The 17,304-nt window shown below is 57.2% G+C and overlaps 1 protein-coding gene across 13 annotated transcripts in view; it reads left to right on the forward strand.

The window, feature by feature from the left end:
• The window catches only part of CDCA4 (cell division cycle associated 4), a 29,789-nt gene extending 12,707 nt beyond the window's left edge, over nucleotides 1–17,082 (forward strand). Inside the window, exons 2-5 of one of the 13 annotated variants that reach the window (XM_047079957.1) lie at nucleotides 2,296–2,420; nucleotides 2,763–2,996; nucleotides 3,638–3,708; nucleotides 14,657–17,082. In XM_047079957.1, the coding sequence (XP_046935913.1) occupies nucleotides 2,885–2,996; nucleotides 3,638–3,708; nucleotides 14,657–15,346 (873 nt within the window). In that variant the 5' untranslated portion in view covers nucleotides 2,296–2,420; nucleotides 2,763–2,884 and the 3' untranslated portion in view covers nucleotides 15,347–17,082. The other 12 variants (XM_047079958.1, XM_047079959.1, XM_047079960.1 and 9 more) reach the window with 12 other exon arrangements.
• Nucleotides 17,083–17,304: the final 222 nt, after the last annotated feature.

Raw genomic sequence — 17,304 nt, forward strand, 5'->3', positions numbered from 1 at the left:
CATTTTGAAATAACTTCCAATCCGCGGGAAAGTGGTACACTTAGTACTAAGCAATTCTGGACATTCTCTCTCTTTACCTAGATTCCCCAACTGTCAACAGTTTATGGCATTTTCCTTATGATTCACTCTCTCCTTCCACACAACTATTTATTTCTGCACCGTCTGAGAATAAGGAGTCTCTCCTGCCTAAGCGTAGTGCAGTCTGAAAAATCAGGAAATCACCACTGATCTAACGTCCCCCCCATCTTGACATGCTGCACGTGTCTCTGCAGAATGCCCCCTTCCTTAGCTGTGTCTGTGTCCTGTGCTTTCTGTATTTCTGTGGGGCCCCCTGGGAGGCGAGGCGAGGCTGTGTCCTTCTCCTCACGTCCCGCCTGCCGGAGGCCCTGAGTGCCCAGCCAGCCAGCACCGCTCGCGTGAGGTCTCGCCACTTGGGTGAGACAACACCTGCCAAGACCCCTCCCTGTGAAGATAACTGCTGAGCACCTTGCACTCATTAGTAAGTAATTAATTAGTAAGTAGTTGCGCTCATTAGCAAGCAACTAATCAGTAAGTAGTTACGAAGCAGTTCATAGGGACAGCGCTTGTGATTTCTTTGACGAGGCTGGGGTTCCCTTCCCTCTTGGGGGCGTGCCTTCTTACATCTGGACTGATGTCAGCACGGATTCTGGGCTGCTGTCCTACTCGAGGGCCTACCGTCCGCAACTTTCAGTGGGATCCTGCGTCCTTTGGACACGTCGTCTTGTTTAGGCACTTCCTTACCTTCTGGTACAAGATGCCGAGCTCACTCAGCTCAGCCTTTTCCCGGAGGGGCCCCAGCGGAGAGCAGTGCGAGTGAGAGCCGGGCCCAGGGACGCCTGCTGTCACCAGGCGGCACCGTTTCCAGAGCGGGAAGATCTGTGCGTGTGTCCACAAACCCGCGTGCAGACCCGTATGTTAAGCTGAGTGTCCTCTGCTCTCTCCACCTTCCCGACACCCCAGTGCTGGGCTGAGCTGCATTGGCGCCCTTCTCCATTCGTTCGGGGATTTTCCTGTGCGGTCCCCAACAGCCAAAGGCTGGTCCCCACGGCGGGAAAGGGAAGGAGGAAAAAGGGAGCGGAGTGCGAAGACACGGCTGATTTGTGGGAGTGGGCTCTCCAGGGTGGTTGGAGGGTCCTGGCACGGGTCCGAGCCAGGCGGCGGCCGTGGGCAGACCGAGGGCTGCAGATTGGAGGCAGAGACGAGCAAAAGAGAGGCGTCGGGAGGACCCCAAGGTCTTTGGCGGAGTGGTGAGCAGCTGACTGAACCACTAAAGGGAACATGATGCTTTGGGTGGGGGAGGCAGACTTCCATTTCAGATGTGTAGGGTGTAGACAGAAGTGGTTTGAGGACTGGGCCCTGGGACACGGCAACGTCTGGAGGGGGGAGAAGAGGAGGAACCAGAGATGGGGTTCTGCAGGGGGGGCCCAGGGAGGCCCAGAGGAAAAGCAGGCCTCTAGGGGTCCCCGAGATGGGCTGACACGGATGGTGACGGGGGCACGTGGGCATAGCTAGCAGTTACCCCTGTGAGGAGACCGAGGGCCCCTTCAACAAAATCAAGTCCCAGCCCTCCGAGGATGCCCACCTCCAGGGCTCACCCTTGGAGGTCATGCGTGGAGAGGCAAGCCTCAGAGGTGTGGGGGGTGGGGGGAGCGGGTGGGCAGAGGGGACCCCGAGGGTCTGGTGGCATCGGTGAGTTCAGGCACCGTGTGGCCTGTGTGCACCCCAAGGTTATGCTGGGGGGACGGGCTGCCAGGGGCATTTTCAGGGTGCCGGTCCATGACCCTCTGCCTGCCCCTGAGGCCTGGGCCCACACAGAGGGGAGGGTCCCCCTGCTCGGCTGGTGCCGGTGGCCTCAAGGGAGATGCCCGGCCCCCGCCGACCGTCTCCCTGGGCACCGAGGGGGTCTGGGCTGTTCGCCTGGTCGGGAACACAGAGGCTGGGGAGCTGGGGGTGGGGTCTGCACGGGCAGAGAACAGCACGGTCCCCGGCCAGAGACCCAGGCAGAGGAGTGGCGCTGGCCGGGGCTGGGCGTGCGGGGAGGAGACGAGGGGCCGAAGGCAGACGCGCTTCCTGTCCACCTGGGCTCCCTGGGCCCGGCTCACCCGCCCCCCCCTTCCCGTGCAGCCCCAGAGAGTCGGGTGGATTTCTGTCCCTGCGGCACATCCAGCCCGTCTGTGATGAGGGCGGCTCTGAGCAGCACAAAACCAAACGACATAAAGGAAAGCATTTCTTAATGTCATCCTTTTTCTTTGTTCTCATTTTCGTAAACAACAGAGTACAACAAGGAAACTTCCAGGATTCTGCCCACCTGAGGACGCCTCGTAGGAAAGGTTCACAAGTGACACACTGATGCCGGCAGCAATGTTCCCGATGTCGACATCGAGCTGACTCCTCAAAGTGTAAGTGTAAGCGTGGCCGCGTCCAGAGGGCTGGGCGATGAGGCCGGACTGGTGAGGGAAACCCCCTGGCCTACTTTAGCTGGCAGCATTTGTGTCCCCTGCCCAGTCCCCACCCCCTCCAGCAGCAGACAAGAGATTCTGGGAAAGGGGGTGGGGGGTCAGGGTTGGGGTCCAGCGAGGGTCCACACCGGCAGGTGGGCCTGGAGCATCTCTGGGGCAGGGCCACACGGCTCACAGCCTCGGAGTCCCCTCTGTGCCCGGCCCGTCACCCCTCCCACCCCCCCCCCCCCACACTGTGCCCGGGCCCGTCACGCCCCCACCCCACCTCTGTCTACCTGCCAGACAGGAGCCGACGACTGGACCCCCCCAGAGCGTGGTCCCAGGCGAGCCCAGGCGTCCCAGAGTGCGAGGGGACAGGCAGGGGCTGTGGCTCCTCTCTTTCTGCCTGGACGTGGCCGGGACACATGCAGGGCTGGCTCTGTAGAGGGGGCTCTGCCAGAGGCCGGAGAGCCACATGCACGGTTTTCTTTAGTACAGAAGAGACTGGATTCTTTGACCGGCTCAGACACACATGTGGTAAGGAGTCCCCAGGATTAAAGGCAGACATGAGGCTCGAAGCCGACCTGGGCCCGTGGCCAGTGCGTCGCCTGGGTTGGCCGCTGGGGCCCGCCTCTGTGGACCCTGCCCTAGCCGTCTTAATCGGCTTATTTATTGGAGCACGAGCAGAGAATGTCCCCAACGGGACCGTATCAAACAAACGTTAGCCACCTTCACTCAGACCAAGTATGGACAGTCTCGGGGTCCCAGAAATCTCCCCGGGGCCTCCCCCAAGCCCACTGTCCCCTTCCTCAGAATAGCTCCACTTGATCTGAACTTTCCATCTGTGGAATGGGCGTGCGCTCTGCAGTCTGGCTCCTTTCTCTCCATGTTCTGTGCTGAGATCCATCCATGCTGCCCTGGGCAGTGACGGCTTCGCTGGCGGTGTGGCCTGGTGGCGCGGGCCCCGCCCCTCATGCCCATTCTCCTGCTGGGGGCGCTTCGGTTGTTTTCCCTTTGGGGCTGTAATGGAGAGTCCCTTCTATGGGCATTCGGGTACAAGTGTTTTTGCGAGCGGGTGTCTGTCCCACGGTTCTCCGGAGCGGCCGTCCCAGCTCACAGTGTGGCCGCCCTTCTCCACGACCTCCTGGCTGTCCCTGGCCCTTTGCCTTTCCATACAGATTTTAGAATCAACTCGTCAGTGTCCACGAAACCAAGTGAGGGCTGGGATTCGGAGGCCACTGAACTGAAGGTAGGTTTGAGAGAACCGGTATCTTTACGGAGGTGAGTTTCCAGCGGGGGCCCCAGCACTTTCCCCAACTTGAACAGCCACTGACCTCCCAGCAGGGCTTTGCGCTTTCCAGGGGCGGTTCTTACGCATCTGTAGTTAGATTTAGCTGGTGCCGATGTTTTTGGTGCTTTGCAACGGTATCGTTAAAACATTAAAGACCCCACGCTCAGCACGGAGCCCAATACGGGTCTCGATCCCACCACCCTGGGATCATGACCTGAGCCGAAATCAAGAGTCCGACGCTCAACTGACTGAGCTGCCCAGGCGCCCCTAAAGAATGTTACAGTGGCCTGTCACTTGCATATATAAATATGATTATCTGATGGTCATGCTTAAATCTTTATTCATTTGATCCATTCACCTGGAGATTTGCTATGGACGGAATTGTGTCTCCCTCAAATTCCTCTGTCCAAGTCCTGGCCCCCAGTGTGACGGTCTTTGGAGGCAGGGCTTTTAGGAGGTAATTAAGGTTAAAAGAGCTGGGAAGGCAGGGCTGCTGGCTTCAGCACAGGAAAAGCTCTCCCTCTCTTCCTTCCTGTCCCCTTCCGGGCACTCCCGTCCCGTTGTGGACACCAGAAACCAAACCTGGATAGCAGAACGCTCCCCTTGGCCTTCCAAACTCCAGAACTGTGAGAACGCAAATCACGAGGGTCTGAGTCCCCAGTCTGGGGTCTCTGGTTTCGGCAGCGCTCCAGGCTAAGTTGAGGTTCTGTGGATTTTCTACATTCGAAAACCGATCTTCTGGGAATAATGACTCCAGTTCTTTGCAAATCCTTTTCCTCGCCTATTTGCCACCCCCAGCCCCCTCCCCGCACAATGTCCGGTATAAGTGTGGGAGCAGAAATCCGCCCCTAACTCCTGATCCCAGGAGGAAGCTTTCACTGTTTCACTAGTCACCGCGGCACTGCCTGTAGGTTCTTGTAAATGCACTTCACTTCGATGGAGTGAGCCCCCTTGTTGTGTAGCAGAAATATGGGCCTTGCCCAAGGAGGGGTCTGTTCTTTGCCCCGGGTCCTGGGAGGTGATCCCGAAACCCCTGGGCTGTCCTGCCTGCGGTGGCGAGTGTTGGAGGGGGGTGCAGGGACCACACCGCAGAGCAGAATACAGGGAGGGGGCCTCGGGTCACTTGGTGTGGGAGCCCCAGGCGTGGGGCCCTCCTGGTCCCTGCCCCATGAACTTCTTCCCCTGCGGGAGTTTAACGGGCACACTTTCAGTAATAGACCACGACTGTAAGCTTTCAACCCGGTTCGGTGAGTCTTTGTACTGAATTATTGAACCGGGGGTGGTCCTGGCGGCCCCCAACTTGCAGCGCATGTCGGAAGTGAGGGTGGCATTGTGCACTGCTCCTAACCTTGCACTTGTACACTTGCTACGTGTCTTATCACGGATGTGGGCTCATGTCATCAGGCGATTCTTCTCTACCTATGGAGATTTTCAGCTGTTTTTCCTCCTGCGTTTTATTAACGTCGGGAATCGTTTTGGTTGGTTTGGAACGTTAACCTTCTGTCCGCCGGAATGACCCTAACGTGGCTGTGATGGTCGTCTTCTCACGGGGCTGGAGTTGCTGACATTTTGGTTGGAGGTTGACGAGGGCTTGGCCTGTGCTTCCTCCCTCTTGCCACCCCCACCCTTTCAAGCTTTAGCATCGGGGCGATGTCGGCCCTCTCGGTGGGAAGACTTCCTTCCTGATTCTCCAGAACGCTTCGTGTAAGATTGCGGCTACGTCTTCCATTGGGGTCCTCTTAACACATCCTAGTTCTCCTTGTCATTAATTCTCATGGAGAAAATGAGTGCTGTTTTTAAACCTCTGATAATTCCAGTATCAGGATCACCCGTGAGTCTGTTAGTATTACGTGGGCGGTTTTTTTGTTTGTTTTCCCCTTGTTTTCCCCTCATTTTTTGGTTTTGTGTCTAGCTCTGCCTGTTTTCATTTAATGCTGAACATGCTGGGTGAAAAAGAGTGGTGGCTCTGGATACCCTTACTCCAGAGATGTTGGATTTTTGCCCATCTGATAGCACGAACGGCATCTAGGGTAGTCGAATGTGCTCGGCTCGTATTCTGAGGCCCAGCACCGGCCTCTTCACCAGTTAGGCACTGAACTGTGCCCACTTTCTATCGGTTCGTCCACCTTGCTTTCACGTGTGTTAAGGGGCGCGTGGCATATGGCTAGGAGCAAAATCTCCCCCTAGCTTTTCCACTGTTTGACAAACGGACATTTTAAATTTGCGCAGTCACACTGGTCACAGCCCATAGTCCCCCCACCCCAGGGCTGCCGTACCCTAAGTGGCCTCCCTACATCTCCCCTCTCCCCCTCCCAGATGCGTTCTCCACAGCGATGCTCTCCCGGCCCCCCTCAGAACCTGCCCCTCTTCCGCACAACCCTCCAGTGATCTCCAGCTCACCCCCTCCCTTCAACTCCCTTCCTCTCCAGCCCGGAATTCTCTCCCTCTTCCATGCCCCCTTTGTCCCGGAGGCCCGTGTGCCTAGGGTGCCCACCTCACCTTGGCTTTTCCTGACAGCATGAGGGGCACCACACTCACAGCCACCCCCCCATCACGTGACACAGCAGACCCAGAAGGGCTTTTGCTGCCTGTAACTGCAGCCCTGGCCTGCACAAGAACAATGTTGGTTGAATTAACAGTCAGGATTTGCTCCTCTCTTTACCTTTTCCCCTGAGAAAATTTTTTAAAAACCTCCCCTGCTTTGGACTTTCATGGTTTCACTTCTTACATGAAACCCGGGAAGTTCCTACAGTGACCTGGGCTGGGGTGGGGGGGGGGGGAGCTGCTGCCCCTTGCTGCTCCCCCCTCCTCCCACAGCTCTGACTCCCCCCAGCTTCCCCTCCCATCGCCCCCCTCCTCCCACAGCTCTGACTCCCCCCAGCTTCCCCTCCCATCGCCCCCCTCCTCCCACAGCTCTGACTCCCCCCAGCTTCCCCTCCCATCGCCCCCCTCCTCCCACAGCTCTGACTCCCCCCAGCTTCCCCTCCTTCCCCTCCCATCGCCCCCCTCCAGCCCACAGCTCTGACTCCCCCCACCCTCTCCTCCCCTCCCCTTCCAGCCCACGGCTCTGACTCCTCCCACCCAACCCTCCCGTCCCCCCCCCCCCCCTCGCTCTCAGGCCCACTGCGCCGACTCCCCTCACCCTCCTCCCCTCCAGTCCCAGTCTTCTCCCGCCACGCCCCGCCCCGAAGGCCCGGCGCCGGCGCGCTGGGGCCGCGCGCGGAGACCTGGGAGCGGACGGGGGCGGGGCGGCCAGGACGCGGGCCCCCAACGGCCAACGCGGCCGCGCGGGAACTCGCGCGCCGGGCCCCGCCCGCGGTTTGAACAGGAGGCCCCGCCCCCGCACTCGGCCAATCGGCGGGCGGGGCGGCCGGCGCCATGGCGACCCTTTGTGGGCGCGGAGAGGCCCCACCCGGCCCCGCCCCGCCGGCCCCGCCCCTCCCTCGGCGGCGGGCGCGGGCGCGGAAGGCGGCGGCCAGGTGAGCGTCTCGGCGCGGGCGGCGGGCTTTGTGCGGCGGCGGGCGGGCCTGGGCGCCCGGGGTGGGGGCTGCGGGCCCCCGGGGGGAGGCCGGGGTCGCGGGGGCGGGGAGGGGGCGCGACGCGGGCCGCCGGCTCCCCCCGCCCGTCCGCCCGGAGGGCCGTCCGCCACCTGGGAATCCCCCCTCGTGCCGGCTGCCCTGCGCTACTGGCGTCCGAAAGTACTGCCTGCGCCCCCCCCCTCCCCGGCTCTCATCACGCTGCGGGCTTTTTAAGAGGGGAAACGCGAAGCGGGGTCGGCGGGGCCGCTGGGGCGGTGCGGCCTCCGAGGGCAGCCCCCACTGCCTTCCTGCCTTGGACTTGGGAAGGGTCCGCGCGGGGAGCCCGGCCGACTTGAGTTTCCAGCCCTGATCAGAGTCCCCGCGCTCCCCTCCTCGCCCTCGTCCGTGCTCATCTTTCGCCCCTTCCCCGGTGGTGCGGGATGCCCGCGCTCCTGGGTTTCCTCCTAGCCCGCCTTCCTCACGGAGTGAGTGGGTGGCTGGCCGCGCAGTGCTGGTGCCTCATCCCAAGTCCTCTGGGCAGCACGGGTTCCGCTAGTAATCTGATGCCCTTCCAAGGATGGCCCAGCCGGGGCACCACGCTCTGGAGCCCTGGAGGGTAGCGAGGTCCGCCGCAGCCCGGGAGGGTCCACTTTCACTTCTTTTCCTTTGTTTCTGGGTTTGACTTGCTTGAGAAAGGAACGTTGGGGATATTTCGCAATGGCTTCTGCCCCCCGTTCTGTAGCAGACCCAGCTTCTCTTAAAGCTGGCAGGGGAGTTTCAAGGAGCCGATGGCGCCTGCCCCCTGTGCTATCCAGCTCTAGCTGCGTGGGCAGTGGAGGCGGGCATCGGGGAAGGGCGGGGTGGGATGTGGGAAGAGGAAGGTTCCCAGACCCCGGTTGGGAAACTCTTTTCAGTCGGCTCCTTGTGGCTGCCTGCGGTGGCACTCAGGTGTGTGGGGTGGTGCTGGGACTAGGAAAGGGATCAGAAACTCTTCCACTGGTCAAAGGCAAGCTTGAGTCCACCTCTCTGAAAGCCTGTTGTCTGCAAAATAGGATCGCCAAGAAAAGGTTACCAGGTAACCACAGTTTGCCAGGAGATGCGCTGGTCCAAATCCAGGGTTTCCCAACTGTTTCCTCCTCTGGTGGCCTTTATGTCGCATGCACAGGACAGCAGGACCGAGCTAACTGTTGTTTTAAGACAAGAAAGAAATTGCCTGTTTACAAAATTAAGTTTGATGTCTTATAAACTTCCTGCATATAACTACTCTTTTATTTTCAAGTTTTGGCACGTTTTACAATTGAAGTTGAAGTTCAGAATAAAAAGTCAGTTATGACTTTTTTCTAGGTAGAATGGCAGGTTTTATCCTGGGAAGAGGGCTGGGAAGTTTTTTTTCAGCTTGCTAATGGGACATATTCCATGTAGAGGGAATCTGTGTATCATTCCAAGTCGCAAAAGTCCCCGAAATTCACTTGTTAGTAATTGCTGAAGGAAAGTCTCAGACGGTGATGATGAACCCACGGCTGGGCTCCCAAGCAGCGCTTCTCAAGACTTTGCCACGCTTGCTCTGTCGTCCCATTTTCCTCTGGTGAGGTATTTCAGAGACAGCCTGATCGTGTGCCAGAAACTGAGAGTTCATGTTGGTCTGCCTGGAAACCCTGAGTGCCATGAGCTGAAGGTCGTGGTGAAGGGTCAGGTCTGAGCAGGTCTCAGCCGTCTGTCCCCTGCTGCCCCAGCTCTTCTGCTCGGAGTCTGGGGATCTGCATTTTCCACCGGCCTCGAGATTGCTGGCCACGCGTTGTGAGAGCAGCTGCAGGAGAGGCCACTGGCCAGGAAGGGTGAGGGGCCCACCAGGCCAGGCTCCCCTTTGTCTTGGGGAGGGGGCCCCGATGGGGCGGACACAGCACCCCTCCCTGGCTCCACCTGCCACATGGAACCACTCAGTCTGCTGTCTTCAGTTTTTTCTGTTGGTCACCCCTTGTTCTGGAGGCTGCTGTGCCTTGACCACGGGGTTGACACTGCTGGCCTGCTTGTCCGTGGCTCAGGAGGGTTTGAGCAAAACACCACTGACCCTGAGGAGTTGGTGGGGTGTGACTCAGCAAGACCTTCTGGCTATCTGGAGTGGACGGAGGTGTGTAATACGGAGGTTTGTTCCGGAAACATGCTTGTTATCCAAAGCACCTGCATCGCAAAGCGAATTTCCCCATAAGAAATACCGGAAACTCAGATGACTCGTTGTACAACCCAAATATATGCATATAAAAATGGTTACGGTGCTGTAATACGACATAATAAAATGCAGATTACAAAGCTAAATTAACCTGCCCTTTGAAAACCCTCCTGGCTGGTGTGAGGGGCACAAGAGAGGAGGGTTGCTGTGTAGGACGACTTTTATCACTGACGGAATCACTGCTCTCTGTTGGCTCCATGGAATCTTCCGTGCAACTTCAACAAAGAACGTGTCCGATGACCTAGAATGAAGCAAAGCATTCCTGAGCTCCCTCTTGGATGGAAAAGCAAAGGATGGTCCAGAGGTGCTTTGAAGTGACAAAAATACACAAGTGCCAGTTGTGGGCACCTTCCAACGTCCTGAAAAATCACTGATTTCTTCCAAACACCGCGGCCTGAGACCGAGCGTCTGAGCATGGGAGATGATCACCCACAATCCCACAGCGAGTGAGCAAGAGAGAGAGAGAACTATTGGCTAGTTGTGATCATGTGACATCTGGCGGCACGTACTGCTCATATCGTAGGACGCCGCTCGTGTACCAAGTTAAAATTTATTCGAAATGTTTACTGGTCTTGCAGAACAAGTTACTCGCGGTCCAAGGTTTTACCGTACTCTCTTGTTGGGAACTTAATGGTGAGTCAGGCTCTGCGGTTGGGACAGCCTGGGAAGTCTGGGGTCTCGTGTCCTGTGTTCAAAGGGTCAGGCGCCCCAGGCCATAGTCATGGGCTGCCCAAGAAGCTGGGCTTGGACCAGTCCAGCCGGGGGATCTGTGTGCTCACCTCCACTGCCTTCAGAACCATATTGTGTGCTGTGTCCCAGACACAAACGTAGGAGGGTGAGTCTCACCGGCCACCTTCTGGGCTCGGCCTGACGCATCGCCCTGACACAGGCTCTGGTGGCAGCTCGGTGGCTCTTGTGGTTGCGTGTGCTGCCCTCGAAGTCCTTCTCAAGTCGCAAGTCTGCCAGCATTTTCTTGTACGGAGTATAACAAAACCTAACAGTTGCTCAGGATTTGGCCCATTTGAAGCCGGTAATTCGATGACTCTGAGCACATGCTGGTCCTGGCACTTAGGGATACGCGGGAGGCAGTGTCTAAAATGGTTGGGATTCACAGTAACGTAGCCTGCCCCCGTCAACTCGCTTACGTGTGTTTCTTTATCAAGCCATCGCGTAATACGGTGAAATGAACAGTTACTACTTGTGCTGCTCAGTGAATCTGACGAATGCCATTCTCCTGTCTGGATAGGGTGCATTTCCATCGTCCTGGAGAGTTCTGGATGATCCCATCTCCTCCACTGGCAGCCCCTCTGCTATTTGCACCTTAGGTTAGCTTTCCCTTTTCCAGAAGTTCATATGAATGGAGTCGTATGGTACCTGTTTCTTTGGTCTTGCTTTGTGATTGGGCATAGCGTTTGAGGCCCATCCTTGCTGTTGCATAGACGGGTGTGGATTTTGTTGCTGGGGAGCGTTCTGTTGTCAGACACACCACAGTTTACCCATTCGACTTGCTTGTTTTGAATCTGAAAATAACGTTTACGTCTGGGGTGGTGACACAGGGTAATGGCAGAGGCACGGAGGAGGAGCTGGGATAATGGGCAAGGTGAAGGGGGGCTTCCAGCGATTGTGAAAGAACCATACAGAAAAACCTGGTGGAGGGTGAACTGACTCAGCCTTCCCAGAGAGCGGCTTGATAACGTCCATCATGAGCCTTACAACTGCCCCTACCTTTTTAAGCCCTCGTAGAAACTCCAGAATCAAGTGCTACAAATACCAACATCCAGGGTTAGAGCCCAGCATCACTGTGAGCAGTGTGAATGTCAGGGAACAAGACTCTGTTCTTCACAGCGACGCACGGCCGTCGGAGGTGATGGTGAACCTTTACACGACATGGAAAATGCGACCAGCAGGAAAGGAGAACTCGCAACGAGCTCTCAGATGCTCTGTGCATCTGGTTCAGAGGGGCGGAACCGGGGTGGTTTTTGTCTTCTTCTTTTTTTTTTAACGTTTGTTTATTTTTGAGAGAGAGCATGAGCAGGGGAGGGGCAGAGAGGGACACAGCATCCAAAGCAGGCTCCAGGCTCCGAGCTGTCAGCACACGGCCAGATGCGGGGCTTGACCCACAGACGGTGAGATCATGACCTGAGCCAAAGTCAGACACTTAACTGACTGAGCTGCCCAGGCCCCCTGTCTTGTACTTTCTGATACTCTTCTCAACTATCGACAGTGAGCTGCGGAGACAAATGGAGGCACCCGTGTGAGAAGAGCAAAAGCTGTTTACTGGACGCAGTTGCAGCCAGGGAGTGGGTCACTGCCTGGCTTGCAGCTACTCGGGTAGCTGCACTTGGCTACAGACGGCCGAGTGGCAGCACTGCCTCCTGGAACAGGGCTCCGGGGCCCTGGTGGGCCTGCAGGCTGGGGGAGCAAGGAGCCCTGGTGGTTTTATGGGGAGCACGTTTGGCGTTTCTAGGAAGTGGGGACAAGTATTAGGGAAGCCCTCAGTTATTGAAGTCCTTTCCTTGGGGCGACTGTGACAGAAGTCATTGGCTTCCTGGCCTGTCACTGGAGACAGAAGTCTGACTTCCTGGGCTGTGTTAGCCTTAAAAATAAGTCAGTTATTTTACCAGCATAAATGGGTGTATTTGGGAGTAACAGAATAGCAGTTCCAGGTGTGAAAAATAGTAGAAGGAAACGGCATTTCAAATGGCATCCGGAGGTGGGCAGGGGAGCTCTCACTCATTGCCACTGCAGACCCAACAGGAAGAGATGCACCTTGCACACCGGTACTACCTATTAGTGTCCCAGCAGGAGAAAAGGTTTCCTCCTTCCCCCGGCAACCGCCCAGCCAATGAGAGGCCGTCCCAGCTCAGCCAATGAGAGATGGTCACAGCTCAGCCAATGAGAGGCCTCTATACTTCGAATTCCCAGTTTATTCCAATAGACTTTGTTTACAATAGCCCCATTCCCTAGCCTCCCCCCCATTAAAAAAAAAATACCAATTGAAATTTTGTTATTCCCAAATATGCCCATTTTTGCTGGTGAAATAACTGGCAGGGTTTTTGTTTTGTTTTGTTTTGTTTGTTTGTTTTGTTTTGAGAAAGCGTGTGCAAGCAAGAGAAGGACAGAGAGAGAGGGACTATTAGGCTACATGCCCAGCACAGAGCCTGACTTGGGGGCTCAATCTCACGAGCGGAGCCAAGATCAAGAGGCAGAACTTTGGGACGCCTGGGTGGCTTAGTCGGTTGGGCATCTGACGTCGGGTCTGGTCATGATCTCAGGTTCGTGGGTTTGAACCTCGCATCAGGGTCTGTGCTGACAATTCAGAGCCTGCAGCCTGCTTCGGGTTCTGTGTCTCCTGCTCTCTTTGCCTCTCCCCCGCTCACACACGCTCTCTCAAAAATAAGTAAACATTAAAAAAGAGAGAGAGAGAGACGCTTAACTAGTTGAGCCACCCAGGTGTCCTGGAAGTTTTATTGTTAAAGTTAACAGGACAAGCAAGCTTTTTCAAAGCCATAGGCAAATCCAACAAAGGAGAGTAAGGAGGTAGTTTGGAGGAAAGGAGGAGGAGGAGAAAAGCGGGAGTTCAGGGTGGTGACTTTCTCATTGCCTGAGTGGCACGGGTGGGTGCTCAGGTCCTTGTGGGGAAGGCAGTGGGCTCATTTCCCTGCGGGGCCTATAACTGGTGATTCTTCCTGGGATCGGACAGTGAGTGGTCCTGGCTCCCCCTTCCAGCTTCTCCGTTTTAGTGAGTTTGTCTTTGTTTTCTTAGCTGGTTGCTACAGGGAAGGGTTGGGGTCCTGGATGGATCTAGCGACCGTCCTCAACATACGGTCTTTCGGAGCAGGTATGAATAAGGGCTCTCTCTGGGCGGTTCCTGCTGTGATGTGTGTCTAGCTCGGTCTGTGGCCGCTGTTGACTGTCCTGGCGAGGCTGGCCCCGAGTCCAGCCTGGGCGTGAGAGGCCCCTGCTGGACCGACAGCTCACAAACTCGCGTCTCGGGCTTGCAGAGGACCCCTGAGGAGAGGGAGGTGGGCCCCCAGGGAGCCGGGTGCTCGATGTGGCGCCTTGAGCTCTGCGAGCCGTGGGTCTCTGCTCCCAGCTGCCCCCGTGGTGGTGCTCACCCTTGCCGTGCAGGGCCAGCAGGAGGGGCAGCCCAGAGTCCTTCTGGTGGTAACTCGGGCCACTTGAGTGAGTTTTGTTGGGCCCTGAATCAAGTCGGTTGTCATCCAGGTTTGGGATTTTAGAGTTGGTTGAAAAGAGAACTAAAAGTTAAACGTGGGGGGCGGGGGGCACCTGGCTGGCTCGCTTGGTTAAGCATTCGGCTCAGGTCACCATCTCGCGGTTTGTGAGTTCGAGCCCCACTTCGCGCTCTGCGCTGACAGCACAGAGCCTGCTTGCGATTCTCTGTCTCCCCCCCCCTGCCCCCTCCCCTGCTCCCACTCCTCTCTTTCGAGGAAAAAAAAAAGCCGAAGAGATACAGTGGTTTGCCACAGAGGAACCCTGGACACTTAATTCTCACCCCCCTCCCGCCCCCTCACAGGTTATCTTGTAGTTTGACCTAATCTTACATTCATTCTCAGTGTACTCATCCATTCTAAGTAAGTGACTTTTACAAAAGTGATGAGAGAAAAAACTTGTGTAAAAGTTGTATTTGCCGCCACAACAAAAACCTTGACTCCTGTACCACCAGCAGTGAGTGAAACCACTTTCGTGTGTTTTGGTGGTAAACGCTTTAATTCACTTGTTTACAAACCGCTGATTCAAGTAAGTGTGAGCCAGGTGTTGTGGTGGAAACGGTAGAGAGTTTCAGAGACTGTGGGTAAGTCCGACCTGTTTGCTGTTCTGGGAAAAGTAGTCGGCGGGGGGGGGGGGGGGGGGTAAGCTAGGGTTACTTAGTGTTTTAGGCTTTTTATTTGGGAGTAATTGTAGACACACAGGCCCTCGGGGAGAAATGATCTGGAGGGGCACCTTCTCGCTGTTTAAGGAGGGTGCCGGGCGTGGCCGTGCTGCAGGTACCTAAAGACGCTCACGGAGGGGGGAAGGGGTGGCCGCGGCAGCCCCCGCCCGAACCCCCACCTTTGACGACTGCAGACCGAGTCGGGGCGCGGGGTGTCTGGGGGGGACTCTGGAACGTGCTAATCGGGGCCCGCCTCGCTCTCCGCAGGGCAGGATGTTCGCACGAGGGTTGAAGAGGAAGAGCACCGAGGACGCGGAGGACGCCGACGGGGGCATGGCGGGCGTTCCGGCCGCCCCCTCCTACACCCTGCAGCGGCAGTCGCTCTTGGACATGTCCCTCGTCAAGCTCCAGCTGTGCCACATGCTGGTCGAGCCCAACCTCTGCCGCTCGGTCCTCATAGCCAACACGGTCCGGCAGATCCAGGAAGAGATGACCCAGGACGGGACCTGGCGGGTGGTGGCGCCCCAGGCCGCAGGGCGGGCGCCCCTGGACCGCCTCGTCTCCACGGAGATCCTGTGCCGCTCGGGGCGGGAGCAGGAGGGCGAGGGAGACGGCCCCCTGCCAGACCCGGCCCCGGGACAGGCCCCGAGGCGCCCGCAGAGCAGCCCCTGGGGACTGGACGGCTCCCGGGAGGGCAGAGGGGGCTTTCAGAAGTCGCTGGATCACATATTTGAAACGCTGGAGAATAAAACCCCCGGGTCCGTGGAAGAGCTGTTTTCGGACGTGGACAGCTCCTACTACGACCTGGACGCGGTGCTGACCGGCATGGTGGGCGGTGCCCCCTCCGGCCCGGGGCTCCCCGCCTTCGCCCCCGCGGCCGCCGCGCCCCCCAGTTCCACCTGCAGGTCGGATCTGGGCGAGCTGGAGCACGCGGTGGAGATCCTGGTGGAGACCTGAGAGGGCAGCCGGCCTCGGTGGGACTCGTGGCGGAGGGGCCCCTGCGGCCTCCGGAGCGCGTGGCCTGGGCGTCTGCGGGCTCGGCCCCTGGTGTGTCTGCGACGGGGAGAATGTTCCGGAACAGCATCCCGTTGCCCTGTGCCCTCTGTCCTCCTCCAGCGGGCTGGGCGGTTTCCTTCCGGCTAGCCATCCGAGCCGGCCTGACGCCCGCCGGCGCCCTGGGCGCCGGCCCCTCTGTCCTCCGTCCCGCCACAGCTCTGTGCAGGGCTGGTGTCCAGCCTTGTGTAATTTTAGATAGGTGACGTTTTTTAAATTAAGTTTTATATGTTTGGGGCAATATTTTGTCTTAAGATCTATTTTTTAAACTTTTTATACTTTTTTTAGATTTTGTCAGCTATTCAAAGTATATTTTTCCTATAAACGTTTTCTGCTGCTACGTTAGGAACCTATAACCTGAACAGTTGCAGTTGGTGTATTTCATCGTTTAAGGTTTAAATAAGGACTTTGTTTCGGGTGGAACTTCGGGCAGCTCCGTGTAGCGCACGTGTGTCATGAATTTCCACTTCACGTCGGTGCGAACCTTCTCCGCGTCCTCGCCGGGCGGAGCAGTGCCTCTTAGTCTCCAGTGTCCTTACCGGCTCCTCTGCGCCGGCTGGGCTGTGTCTTCGTTAGAATCACATGCGGATTCTGGGGGGTTTATTTATGCCTATTTATATGTAAGTGTTGGAGAAGGGCCCATCCTGTCCACCGGAGATCTCGGGGCGGGGTCTGAGGTGGTGCCTTCAGAGGATCCGACCCTCGCGGCCCCTCCCGTGCCCCTGCGGTGTTCCCAGCGCGACTGGGCTTTCCCTGTGCCCCGCCGCTGTCGAGAGTCCCCCGACGGTGTGAACATTAAACAAGGGGAACCTCGTTCAAAGGGAGTCAGGAGGCCAGAAGGGGGCTTTCGCGCCGCACCTGCGGACGTCGAGAATTGCCGGTCACAGACCCTACAGAAGACCCCTGAACGGGAAGGAGTCAGTGCCAGCCCCCACGGGAAAAGATGCACGTTTGCTCTCCCACCAGAAGCTGACGGCCCGCGACCACTCAGCCAGAGACAAGCCCTCGTCACCCTGGACCCCGCTTCTCCCCAGTGGACTTTGGTTCAGAGCAGCCCTCCCGGCTCCCTCCTTTCTCCGTAAGTGACGTTCCTCCCGTTGGTTGCTTGGGCTCGCCTGTGGTTCTCCCAGGTCACAGTTCTGTTATTCCTGAATAAACCTAGTTTGCTGGTAAAATAACCGACGTTTATTTTAAGGTCAACACTAGCCACACTGGTGTGCACGGAGTCTGCCGCGTGCCAGGTGACACTAGTGCTGGGACAGAACCGTAAGGTTAAGTCAGGTCAAGTCCAGAACTAAGGAAGTCTGGACTCCTGCCATGTATGGCTTCTCAGTCCCGAGGGCAGTTGATGGTGGGGTTGGTGGGGCGGTGCCACTTAAGTGGGCTCTGGTGTACCGTGTCTGCACCCCTGAACCTGCCCTGGCCGCGGGGAGTGGCCAGACCTTCTGTATTGTTTTCACTAGTTTACAAGTAAGACTGCGCTCACCCCGACCCACCCCTGCCCAGTTGCTGTTTCTCATGCTTTTTCCTCCTTACCCAGCCCTTAGCCAAAAAGGTTTGTTTTCTCTCACGCGTAGGACCATTCTTTAATATCAGTCGTGTATACACCACTTTATTAAAAAACTATCCAACAAACAAAATGGAAGTGTGTTTATTATCTGCTTCGTTATGCCACGGCATAATCCTTGAGTGGATCTTTTTCGGCTGGATTACCTATTTCGCTTGTGTTAATATGTGTTAAATACGAGGTGGAGCATTTTCACCTTGCTGAGCAGACAGGCTTCTGGTTCGGCACCCCTCCTCTCTCCCAGTTCCCCCGGGCAGGAGCAAGGGCAGCGCCCTTGGAGGAGCCAGTGGTGGGA

Source organism: Lynx rufus, unplaced genomic scaffold (genome assembly GCF_022079265.1).
Source record: "Lynx rufus isolate CCGP_SWC_20201006 ecotype Redwood Valley unplaced genomic scaffold, mLynRuf1.p SCAF_17, whole genome shotgun sequence".
In the NCBI taxonomy this organism is placed as follows: Eukaryota; Metazoa; Chordata; class Mammalia; order Carnivora; family Felidae; genus Lynx; species Lynx rufus.